Source organism: Amblyraja radiata, chromosome 10, assembly GCF_010909765.2.
Source record: "Amblyraja radiata isolate CabotCenter1 chromosome 10, sAmbRad1.1.pri, whole genome shotgun sequence".
NCBI lineage: Eukaryota > Metazoa > Chordata > Chondrichthyes > Rajiformes > Rajidae > Amblyraja > Amblyraja radiata.
The window spans coordinates 7,155,310-7,168,395 of record NC_045965.1 but is presented as its reverse complement, the minus strand read 5'-3'; the positions used below and the strand labels follow the sequence as shown (position 1 = coordinate 7,168,395).

Below are 13,086 nucleotides of genomic sequence, written 5' to 3'. Positions count from 1 at the left end.
ACCAACCAACGATCACCTATACACTAGTTCTATCCTACACACTAAGGACAATTTACAGAAACTAATTAAGCTACAAAACTTGCACGTCTTTGGAGTGTGGGAGGGAACTGAAGCACCCAGAGGAAACCAACACAGAAATCAGGGAGAATGTACAAACTCCATACAGACAGCACCCGTAGTCAGGATTGAACCTGGGTCTCAGGTGTCAGGCAGTAACTCTACCGCTGTGCCACTGTGCCACCCAAAACTATGAATTATTCCTGCTGTGTGCAACAACAAGCCTGGAACATTGCTTATATCTTTGGCCCCTTTTCTTTTTGTTTTATTCTATCCATAACTTCTCTTGGCAGCCACGGTTGCCTCCTACTCCCCTTAGAATCTTTCTTCCTTTTTGGAATGAAATGATCCTGCGTCTTCCGGATTATGCCCAGAAATTCCTGCCATTGCTGTTCCACTGTCATTCCTGCTAGGATCCCTTTCCAGTCTACTTTGGCCAGCTCCCGTCTCATGCCTTCATAGTCCCCTTTGTTCAACTGCATCACTGCCACTTCCGATTTAACATTCTCCTTCTCAAATTTCAGATTAAAACTAATCATATTATGATCACTACCTCCAAGCGGTTCCTTTTCCTCGAGTTCTCTTATCATAGCTGGTTCATTGGACAACACTAAATCCCGAATTGCCTTTTCTCTGGTCGGCTCCATTACAAGCTGCTCGAAGAATCCATCTCGGAGGCATTCTACAAACTCTCTTTCTTGGGGTCCTGAACCAACCTGCTTTTCCCAGTCTACCTGCATATTGAAATCCCTCATCACCACAGTGGCATTACCTTTGTTACATGCCAGTTTTAACTCCTGCTGCAACTTACACCCTACATCCGGGCTACTATTTGGGGGTCTGTAAATAACACCAATTAGTGTCTTCTTGCCTTTCCAATTCCTCAACTCAATCCAGAGTGACTGAAGAAGGGTTTCGGCCCGAAACGTCGCCTATTTCCTTCGCTCCATAGATGCTGCTGCACCCGCTGAGTTCCCCCAGCAATTTTGTGTACCCCAGAGTGACTCTACCTCGTCAGTCCCTATGTCTTCCCTCGCAAGAGACTGAATTCCCTCCTTCACCAGCAGAGCTACCCCCCCTTCTCTGCCCACCTGCCTGTCCTTTCTATAGGATGTATAACCCTGAATATTAAGTTCCCAGGCTGATCCTCCTGCAGCCACGTCTCAGTAATCCCCATAATGTCATATCTACCAACTTCTAACTGAGCCTCAAGCTCATCTACTTTACTTCTTATACTTCGCGCATTCATATACAATATTTTTAATTCCTTACGCATCTCACCTTTCACATCGATCCCTATTACACTTGGCCATACTCTCCTATCCCTTTGTGAGCTTTCTTTCCCGTTAATTCTGGGGTCATTAACCATCCCTTTACTCTCTTTCTCTTTAACTCCATCCTCGACTGTCCCATTTGTGTCTACCCTATTACTAATCTCTCTACTTCCTGTACTCCATCTCATCATTGTTTGAGTTTCGATCCACTATGGTGGTATCATCGACAAACGTGTAAATTGAATTAGAGCAGAATTTAGGAAGCAAAAGTATGTAACCTTATGATGAGAGTATTTGAGTACAGGCATAAGGATGTCTTTCTGCAATTATAAAGATCCTTAGGAAGACTACACGTGGGGCATTATGTTCAGTTTTGTTCTCTGTAACCAAAAGACATGTTCTTGTATAAAGGGAGTGCAAAAAAAAAATCAGCGGACTGCTTCCAGGAATGGTAAGTTTTCATTGGGAGGAGATATTGAATAGACTGGACCCGTTTTTCTCTCTAGATTAGAATGAGAGGATGCAGGGAGGATGTTTTCCCTTTCAGGAATTTGAACCAGAACAACATTAGATAATTTAGGACTCAGATGAGGAGTAATATTCAGATATTCAGGGAAGGAAGGGATTTATGAATAGTCAGAGAAAATGAGATGGAGTTCGAAGATAGGCTATGATCTTGATGATTAGCAGAGCAAGCTCGAGTGGACAAATGACCCACTCCTAAAATATTTCCTTTGATCCTCAAGCAGAGAAATGTACAGTGATGCAGTTTGGTGGGCAGGACAATGTGGAATAAAGCATACTGTCCCAAAAGGGGAGCATGAGCTGAGGTACTTGGGGTATGATCTGACATATGAGGTGCTCTGGTAGAGACCCGCTTTATAACCCCCCACCCTGTGCTACATTCTATACGTGTCCTTCTATAGTCTCGTTGAAACATAACACGGGAGGAAACTGATGTGGGCACAGGTCAGTGAAGATGGTTGAAAGTGGAAAATAAATGGACCCATTGGTCTTGGCGTCAAAAAGGAGGTGAAAAAGAATGAAGGCGATTGGCAAATAATTAATAGTGACATGAGAGAAACGAAACACATTCCGTGTTTGCATTCCAAGAAAGCTGGAAACATTAATGGAAGGATTTGCAGGACCATGGGGAGAGGAGCAAGTGGGATCCAAATGGATGGCCCTTAGTTTGTGCTGGCACGAATCCAATGGGCCGAGTGGCTCTCGTTCGTGCGTAAAATGCATTTAACAAAAAAATGTGATTCTGCGCTTCCATAAGTAGCAATGTTACAAAATTTTGAGATTTAAAAAATCAAGTCTGTAATTTAGCCCATCAGATAAAGCATAAAAATAAGTTTAATTTGACACCTAATTCACTTTCATATCTCAAGTATTTAAAAAGTTATGGCCATTTTCATACTGGGAAATGAGCATCTTGTTCCCTATTGATTTGCTATGGACATAACAAAAAAGCTGTGATCGTGAACAGTCAAAAGCCCATAACTTTCTTAAAAATTAAGAGAACTGAATGAAATTTTCAGTTATCATAGATTGAAGCATTCTGAAACAAATATAAAATAATCTTACTTGGATGACCTGAAATTAAAGCATATAATTAGTTAGTTACCTAATTGTAGCTAATTTCAGACTTCAATTACTAGATCTAAACATCTATCCATTTCTTAATAAATGATTAACATTTTTAAATAGCCTAAATGTCCAAATAATATTCACAAATAATTCACAATAAAACATGATTTTTAAATCTCATTTACATTAATTTATAGGCCAAATGGAAGGAATTTAGTGTTTAATTGCTGTAAATAAATGCCCATTTAAATCAGCTTTCCAGTGGGTCCCTGTGGAACGCGCTGGTTTAGAACGTTCACATTGCGGTAGATTTGTGCCCCAAATGCCGAGAAAAATACTGCGGGATACAATGGGCCCAAAATGAGCTACTCGCAATATTAAACTTTGTATAAAGGGATCTTTAGAAGCCCTTTTTAATGTAAAAATATACAACCTAACTTCAGTTGTTTGCTTTATGAGACCCTGCGGTTGCTGGCGGTCGCGGGTTTAGAGATTGATTTTTAAACTACTATAACTATTATTCAAGGCCTTTAAACCTAATAATAGCTTTTGCGACGGGGTCTTCCAGCGATTTTTCGTTAATAATTAACTAGGCTGAACATTTTCGATTGGAACAGCTTAGAGAAAATCGCGTTTTAAACCCGCCCCCTCTAAACGGCGCCAAAATCGCGCACACCCTCAGCAGCAGATCTTCAACGACGCTTCAGGTAGGCTTTGCAACATACCTACTTTGTGGTAAATTCCCTTCAGCAGGGAAAGACCAGGAGCCAGTGAACGGTGCGTGGTGGGGATTGCTCCCCTGACGCCAAGGGAAGTCCCCTGCTCTTCCAGACGGGGTTATAAAGCGGGGCGGCGGAGCCCAGGCTCACAGCTCCAGAGCCTGACGCCCCTTGCAGAAGTGAAGCCAACCTCGGCTTGTGTGTGTGTGTGTGTCCGAGTGCAGCTGAACCATGGCGGGAGGGAGATGTGACCCAGCCGCTACAATTACTCTTGCATTGATGCTCGCCACAGGTTTCTCATTTATTTTACACCACTAATAATCTGCATTTTCTTCGGATTCGTTTCGTGTTAAATCTCAGGCACCAAAGTATCAATTTTGGTATCTGTTTGTTTAAAGAAATAAAGAGGTGAATATTTAAAGCGTTAAACTTGTAAGCTTTAAAAAATAATATTACTTGTGTGTTGTTTCAAAACTGCAGGATCCGCCTTCAATTTGGAATTAAACCCGTCTAGAAACGTGTGGGCTCGTATCGGGGACTCGCTGGAGTTGAACTGTGTGGCGAAGAGCTGCTCGTCTCCGACCTTCACGTGGAGAATCGGCACCGATAACCCCCTGGGCGGAACAATCACAACTCGGGGCTCGGTGTCCACATTCACCATCTCCGCGGTTACCCCGCAGAACCAACACAAGTACACTTGTTCCGCAAAATGCGGCGCAGAAGAAAAACGAAAATATGCCAACATCAATATATTCTGTGAGTATTAACCCATCTCCCGACTGTAAACTTGTTGCAACTTTGTCCGGCCAGATAAAAGTTAAAAAAAACCACTGGAAACACAACTATTGGTGCAGCCTCCACGAAGAGAGAAACAGAATCTCGACCCGAAACCTCACCCGTTCCTCCATGGCCGGCCTTAGGAGGTGCGGGGCCCAATTGGGAACACTTTTGGTGAGTCCCAGGATCCCAGCCAAGGTCTGTAGAATCATAGAAATACAAATAAAGTCTATTATAGACTTTATATCTCTATGGTAGAATGGAAAGTAATCAAAATGTGCGCTTAAAATGTGCCTGCGAGTTAATGGACCAAACAGATCTAAGCTACATTTTAATATAAAATTGCATACATGTAAGCGCTACCCCGGGACCGTGATGGAACGACCCCCTCCCCTTCTCCATTCCCCCTCACACCCCCTCCCCATCTACCCCTTTCTTCCCCCTCCACCCCTCTACTTTCTCTCCACCGCTCTCTCCCCCCTCCACCCGGGGTAGATCTACCCGAACCGAGAGTAGATTTCTCCAAAGATCCTAGAGCGGAGCTTTGGATGACTCCAGCGCTGGGCCCCCCTTCGGGGCGCGGCCCAATTGGCAGCAATCGTCCCTTTTTTCTCAGAGATACTACCTGGCCTGCTGAGTTACTCCAGCTTTTTGTGTCTATCTTCGGTTTAAACCAGCATCTGCTGTTCCACTGAAAGGTCATTGTTCTGGGGAGATTTCACTCGTTGTAGCACAGCGTCTGGAGAGAGCAGTTTTCCCTCTGTTTTCTTTCCACCAATACTGCCTGCCCGATGAGTATTTCTGGAACACGCTGTTTTATTCAGGGCCTTCCAACGATTGTCTTTGTTTTGGTCTTCAACAAATATTTTAGTTAACAGATTCATGAATGTTTTCTGACATGAAAGTTGTCCTTTTGCCGATTGAATGAGAGTTTAGTAACAAATCATAAGTGATAGGAGCAGAATTCGCCCATTCGGCCCATCGAGTCTACTCCGCCATTCAATCATGGCTGATCCATCTCTCCCTCTTAACCCCATTCTCCTGCCTTCTCCCCATAACCTCTGACACCCGTACTAATCAAGAATCTGCCTATCTCTGCCTTAAATATATCCATTGCCTTGGCCTCCACAGCCTTCTGTGGCAATGAATTCCGCAGATTCACCACCCTCTGACTAAATCGATGGGCACCTTGGGCGCTGTACATTCCACCCTGAATCCCTGTTTGATTCCTGAATCCATGTGTCGTTGCAGCTCTGTCCGACACACTCATCGTGGAGACTGTGGGCAGCCTAGAAGTTGGCCAGAGAGGCTCTGTGAGATGTACGGTCCCCAAAGTCTACCCTGCTCTAGTGGAGGTGGAGTGGCTGAAAGGAACAACGTTGCTGAAGACCGACAGCTTCCGTGCCTACACGGAGGTAGAAACGGCGATGAACTTCACCTACGAACTGACGGCCGAATTGCGAGACTCAGGACAAGAGCTGACATGCCGAGTGCAATTACTCACGGAGAACCAACCACGCAAGGCCGAGGGGACGCTAACGTTACAGGTTCACTGTAAGTATGGAGACAGAGATATTACATTGAGAACGGAGTCGCAGTCATAGTCATAGTCTGGACAATGGTTTAAGTCGCCCGCCTTTAATGTAGTGAATTATCCCATCTCCTTCTACAGATGCTCCCACATGGATTGACATTACTGCAGAGCCCTCTGCCACAGTGAGAGAGGGTCAGGATGTTCGGCTAACCTGTGCTGCAGCCAGCAGCCCCGCTGCCACGATTGTGTGGAGCAAGTTATCCTCTGGCAACTGGTCAGTCGTGGCCGAGGACCGAGCGATTCTGCACCTGTCACCGGCCCTTTTCGGGGACACGGGAATGTACCGCTGTGAAGCCGGCAATAAACTGGGGACAAGCACCAAGGAGGTGGAATTCTACATTCAAGGTGCGTGGGTTTCAATTGTAATTTTACTATCACTGTTATAGGAAAGACGTGGTCAAGCTGGAAAGGGTTGAGAGAAGATTTACCAGGATGTCGCCAGGGCTAGAGGGTCTGAGCTATAGGGAGAGGTTGGGCAGGCTGGGACTCTATTCCTTGGAGCGCATATGAGGGGTGATCTTATAGAGGTGTATAAATCATGAGAGGAATAGATTGGGTGGATGCATCAATGGGTGCATTGATGACCAGACATAGATTTATGGTGAAGGGGAAAAGATTTAGTAGGAATCTGAGGGGTAACTTTTTCACACAAAAGGTGGTGGGTGTATGGAACAAGCTGCTAGAGGAGGTAGTTGAGGCTGGGATGATCCCAACATTTAAGGAACAGTAAAGGGACTGTCGCACTGCGGCGACCTAATCTGGGAGTTTAGAAGAGTTTTTTTTTTTGTTTTTTTTTTCGCTATTTGGTAAGTTTATTTTATTTAAATTTATTTTATTAGAAGTACAGTAAATTACAGTAATACACATCACATATATCTTATTACATTTGTTGTACCACTTTGTTTTTCGAGCTTTAAAAAAGGTAGAAATAAAAGAAGTAAGGAAAGTGAGCAAGAGTCGTGAAGGTGAAGGAAAGTGTTGGGAAAAGAAAGCCCCTTAGGGAAGAAGTTAGAGAAGGAAGTAAAGAAAGGAAATAGACCCTAGAAAGAAAAGAAAAAAAAAGGAGAAACAATCGCTCTATTATAACACAAAACTCCGCAAAAAAGGATATTCCAACCGTGTTTTTTGTTTTTGTGTTTTTTTTACCCCCCGTTACCAGATCCTGGTACCATTCATTTTTAAAATTACTATTGCACCTTATGCTTGTAATAGTTCCATAAATACAGACCACGTCTTTTGGAAGTGATCTGCTTTGCCTGCTAGGAGGAGTCTCATCTCTTCTAGGTGTAATGTTTCGAACATGTGTGAAACCCACATTTTTATTGTTGATATTGGAGCATTTTTCCAAAATTTGAGTATAAGCTTTTTTCCCATTATTAGCCCGTAATTAAGTAAGTTATTTTGAAACACGTTTAGTTCGGGGTTACCTTCCGATATTCCAAAAATGATCCATTCTGCTTTTGGTATGAGTTTTATTTTAATTAATTTTGTGAAGATTTCAAATATTTCGTTCCAGAATTTTTGGATTTTTATACAAAAAACAAAAGAGTGCGCTATGGTAGCTTCTTGTGACTGACATTTATCACAAATGGGTGAGACATTGGTGAAAAAGGTTATTTATTTTAGTTTTTGAATAATATAGTCTATGTAATGTTTTGTATTGAATTGGAGTATGTCGTACGCTGATCGAGCATTGATGCACATATAGTAAGTGTTTATCCCAGCTCTCTTTTGAAATTTTTATATCTAGTTACCATATAACCATATAACAATTACAGCACGGGAACAGGCCATCTCGGCCCTACAAGTCCGTGCCGAACAATTATTTTCCCTTAGTCCCACCTGCCTGCACTCATACCATAACCCTCCATTCCCTTCTCATCCATATGCCTATCCAATTTATTTTTAAATGGTACCAACGAACCTGCCTCCACCACTTCCACTGGAAGCTAATTCCACACCGCTACCACTCTCTGAGTAAAGAAGTTCCCCCTCATGTTACCCCTAAACTTCTGTCCCTTAATTCTGAAGTCATGTCCTCTTGTTTGAATCTTCCCTATTCTTAAAGGGAAAAGCTTATCCACGTCAACTCTGTCTATCCCTCTCATCATTTTAAAGACCTCAAGTCCCCCCTTAACCTTCTGCGCTCCAGAGAATAAAGACCTAACTTATTCAACCTTTCTCTTTAACTTAGTTGTTGAAACCAAGGCAACATTCTAGTAAATCTCCTCTGTACTCTCTCTATTTTGTTGACATCCTTCCTATAATTGGGCGACCAAAATTGTACACCATACTCCAGATTTGGTCTCACCAATGCCTTGTACAATTTTAACATTACATCCCAGCTTCTATACTCAATGCTCTGATTTATAAAGGCTAGCATACCAAAAGCTTTCTTTACCACCCTGTCTATATGAGATTCCACCTTCAAGGAACTATGCACGGTTATTCCCAGATCCCTCTGTTCAACTGCATTCTTCAATTCCTTACCATTTACCATGTACATCCTATTTTGATTTGTCCTGCCAAGGTGTAGCACCTCACATTTATCAGCAATAAACTCCATCTGCCATCTTTCAGCCCATTCTTCCAAATGGCCTAAATCACTCTGTGGACTTTGGAAATCCTCTTCATTATCCACAATCCTCTTCATTATCCATTATCTTGGTATCATCTGCATATTTACTAATCCAATTTACCACACCTTCATCCAGATCATTGATGTACATGACAAACAACAAAGGACCCAACACAGATCCCTGAGGCACCCCACTAGTCACCTGCCTCCAACCCGACAAACAGCCATCCACCATTACCCTCTGGCGTCTCCCATTCAGCCACTGTTGAATCCATCTTGCTACTCCTGCATTTTAACCCAACAGTTGAACCTTCTTAACCAACCTTCCATGAGGAACCTTGTCAAAGGCTTTACTAAAGTTCATATAGACAACATCCACTGCTTTACCCTCGTCAATTTCCCTAGTAACCTCTTCAAAAAATTCAAGAAGATTAGTCAAACATGACCTTCCAGGCACAAATCCATGTTGACTGTTCCTAATCAGACCCTGTTTATCCAGATGCTTATATATATTATCTCTAAGTATCTTTTCCATTAATTTGTCCACCACTGAAGTCAAACTAACAGGTCTATAATTGCTAGGTTTACTCTTAGAACCCTTTTTAAACAATGGAACAACATGCGCAGTACGCCAATCCTCGGGGACTATTCCCGTTTCTAATGACATTTGAAATATTTCTGTCATAGCCCCGGCTATTTCTACACTAACTTCCCTCAATGTCCTAGGGAATATCCTGTCAGGACCTGGAGACTTATCCACTTTTATATTTTTCAAAAGTGTCAGTACTTCTTTTACTTTGAAACTCATAGTATCCATAGCTACTCTATTCGTTTCCCTTACCTCACATAATTCAATATCCTTCTCCTTGGTGAATACCGAAGAAAATAAATTGTTCAATATCTCCCCCATCTCTTTTGGCTCTGCAGATAGCTGTCCACTCTGTCTCTCCAATGGACCAATTTTATCCCTCGTTATCCTTTTGCTATTAATATAGCTGTAGAAACCCTTTGGATTTACTTTCACCTTACTTGCCAAAGCAACCTCATATCTTCTTTTAGCTTTTCTAATTTCTTTCTTAAGATTCTTTTTACATTCCTTATACTCCTCAAGCACCTCATTTACTTCATGCTGCCTATAATTATTGTAGATCTCCCTCTTTTTCCGAACAAGATGCCCAATTTCCCTTGAAAACCAGGGCTCTTTCCACTTTTTACTGTTTCCTTTCAACCGAACAGGAACATAAAGATTCTGTACTCTTAAAATTTCCCCTTTAAATGTCCTCCATTTCTCTTCTACATCCTTCCCATAAAACAAAATGTCCCAGTTCACTCCTTTTAAATCATTTCGCATCTCATCAAAGTTAGCCTTTCTCCAATCAAAAATCTCAACACTAGGTCCAGTTCTGACCCTCTCCATAATTATATTGAAACTAATGGTATTGTGATCACTGGACCCGAAGTGCTCCCCAACGCATACCTCCGCCACCTGTCCCGTCTCATTTCCTAACAGGAGGTCCAGCACTGCCCCTCCTCTAGTAGGTACCCCTATGTATTGCTGCAAAAAACTATCCTGCACACATTTTACAAACTCCAAACCATCCAGCCCATTTACAGAATGTGTTTCCCAGTCTATGTGTGGAAAGTTGAAATCTCCCACAATCACTACCTTGTGCTTACTACTAATATCTGCTATCTCCTTACATATTTGCTCTTCCAATTCTCGATCCCTGTTACGACTCCCGAATGCAAGTACTTCAGAGCCACGTAACACAAGTCAAAAACCAGGTTCAGGTTCAAAAAACAGTTTTAATTATTCATTGGAACACAAAACTCAAACCTGATTTAAACAACCCAGTCAGGGATATGGATAAACCGACAAACAATTTAACAATGCTCCAGCCAGCCACGCCATGGGCCGTCGAACCGGAGATTCCAAAACCTGCCCAAAGAGATACAACCCTGAAACCAAAATACACGAAAACTCTAAGGTCAGCCCTTATCCGTCCCAATTCAATATCTGTTAACAAGGAATGGTGAAAATACACAAAGTTCTATGCCATGTGGTCAGGCTTCCTCGGCCCACACCAACAGTCTGCTCATCAGTCAGAGTCTACGACGAAGAGAAGAATCCTGGGAAGCTCTGGTATTTATACTTCAGATGAGTCACCCGTCACCTGACGCAGCTTGGCCAATCGGGTACAGGAGCCTTTAACCCCTCGATTCCAGACTCACAGCCACGAGGCCTGTGCTTGGGAGAGAAACAGAGAGGTAAGTACATAGCATTCACCAGGGGGGGGGAGCGCCTAACAATCCCCATTTGGCGGTCTATAATACAACCCTATAAGTGTTGCTACACCTTTCCCACTTCTCAGTTCCACCCAAATAGCCTCCCTAGATGAGCCCTCCAATCTATCCTGCCAAAGCACTGCTGTAATATCTTCCCAGACTAGCAATGCAACGCCTCCACCTCTTGCCCCTCCAATTCTATCACACCTGAAGCAACGAAATCCTGGAATATTTAGTTTCCAATCACAGCCCTCCTGCAACCATGTTTCACTGATCTCCACAACATCATACTTCCAGGTGTCTATCCAGACTCTAAGCTCATCCACCTTTCTTACAATGCTCCTAGCATTAAAATATGCACATTTAAGAAACCCCCCGCCTCTTATTCTGTTTATTTCCTTTCTCTTCTTTCTCCTCTTGTGTCCGAGTGCTTCCCTTTTCTGCTTCCTGCCTCCCATTCTGTCTACTAGCTTTCTCTATTTGAGTCCCTCGCCCCAACCATTCTAGTTTAAAGTCTCCCCAGTAGCCTTTGCAAATTTCCCCGCCAGGGTATTGGTCCCCCTCGGGTTCAAGTGCAACCCATCCTTTCTGTACAGGTCCCACCTTCCCCAAAAGAAGTCCCAATGATCCAGAAACTTGAATCCCTGCCCTCTGCACCAGTCTTTCAGCCACGCATTTATCCTCCACCTCGCTCCATTCCTACTCTCACTGTCGCGTAGTTCTTGTTCCCAGTCTCTTCTAATACCATCGGTTGTAGGTATTTCTATATTTAAAATAATGTTGTATAAGTATGATATTAGATTTGCTGATTCAGCCTTTGTCTTCATCCAATTGGCTTCATTCAATAAGTCTGCGGGCATGTTATGATAGTCTTTTGTGTATTTTTTCAGATAGTCACGGATTTGAAGATATTTAAAATATTGATTATTTTTCAAATTATATTTCAGTTGTAATTGTTGAAATTATAATAATTTTCCTAATTCATATTGTGTAAATGATTTATCTATAATTGAAGGTTTAAACGATGAATTATTGACTATTGGCATTAAAAAATATAGATTTCTTAATTTTAGATTCTGTTTTATTTGTTTCCAAGTTCTAATTGTGCTATGTATCATTGGATTTTTATTATAATTTTTGTTATTCAGATTCATTGGTGAGAGGAGAGTCGCTCCTGTATTACACGGAGAGCAGTCCTCTCTCTCCATTACAATCCAGTCCACCTGCTGGGCAGAGTTGTCCAGCAGGTGAATCATATTTTTAATATTTACTGCCCAATTATAGTACATGAAGTTAGGGAGCGCTAGACCACCCACATCTTTTGGTTTGCTAAGGTGTGCTCTTTGTATTATGTGGGATTTATAATCCCATATAAAATTTGTAATGTCTGAGGAGTTTTTTGAAAAACTTTTTTGGAAGATATATAGGTATTGATTGAAATAAATAGGATTTGTGGTAAAAAGATCATTTTTATAACATTTATTCGACCTATTAAAGACATCGGGAGCGTTTTCCAGAATTTGATTAGATTATTTAGTTTCTTAAGTAAGGGGCTATAATTGGCATTAAACATAGCGTGATAGATTTTAGTAATTTCAATTCCTAAATATTTGAATTTTTCTGTGGCTATTTTAAAGGGGAATTTCAAGAGTAGTGTTGAGTCTTTCGGTTTTATCGACATAATTTCACTTTTGTTCCAGTTTATTCTGTATCCTGAGAAAGATCCAAAGTCCTCAATTAGATTTGATATGTTTGGTATACTGATTTGGGGTTTTGTGATATACAGTAGTACATCGTCTGCGTATAAAGATATTTTGTTATTTGAATATTTTGTATTATAACCGTAAATATCCGGGTGTGTTCTGATTATTTCAGCTAGAGGTTCAATTACCAGAGCAAATAACAGCGGTGATAATGAACATCCTTGTCTATTGCCCCTTGATAATTGGAATTTCGTAGATAGTATATTATTAGTTCATATTCTAGCCGTGGGTTTGTTATATAATAATTTTATACATGCGATGAAGTTCTCTCCCATTTGAAATTTTTGCAATACTTTAATCATATAATCCCATTCTACTTGAGTTCTAGAAGAGTTTGCCCTCAACTCAAACGCGCAGCATGGTTGACACGTTGTCCTAGGAGGTCTTATGATGTCACTGGAACTCTCCTTCATGCTCGAGAGAAGTTCCCGCATACTCGCAGCCT

General features: G+C 41.8%; 1 protein-coding gene across 1 annotated transcript in view; it reads left to right on the top strand.

Moving 5' to 3' along the window:
- LOC116978101 (vascular cell adhesion protein 1-like) overlaps nt 1–13,086 on the top strand; it is an 82,380-nt gene that overhangs the window by 36,480 nt on the left and 32,814 nt on the right. The window contains exons 7-9 of the mRNA XM_033029124.1: nt 4,124–4,399; nt 5,672–5,974; nt 6,093–6,359. Of these exons, the coding sequence (XP_032885015.1) occupies nt 4,124–4,399; nt 5,672–5,974; nt 6,093–6,359 (846 nt within the window). The remainder of the gene's footprint in view (nt 1–4,123; nt 4,400–5,671; nt 5,975–6,092; nt 6,360–13,086) is intronic.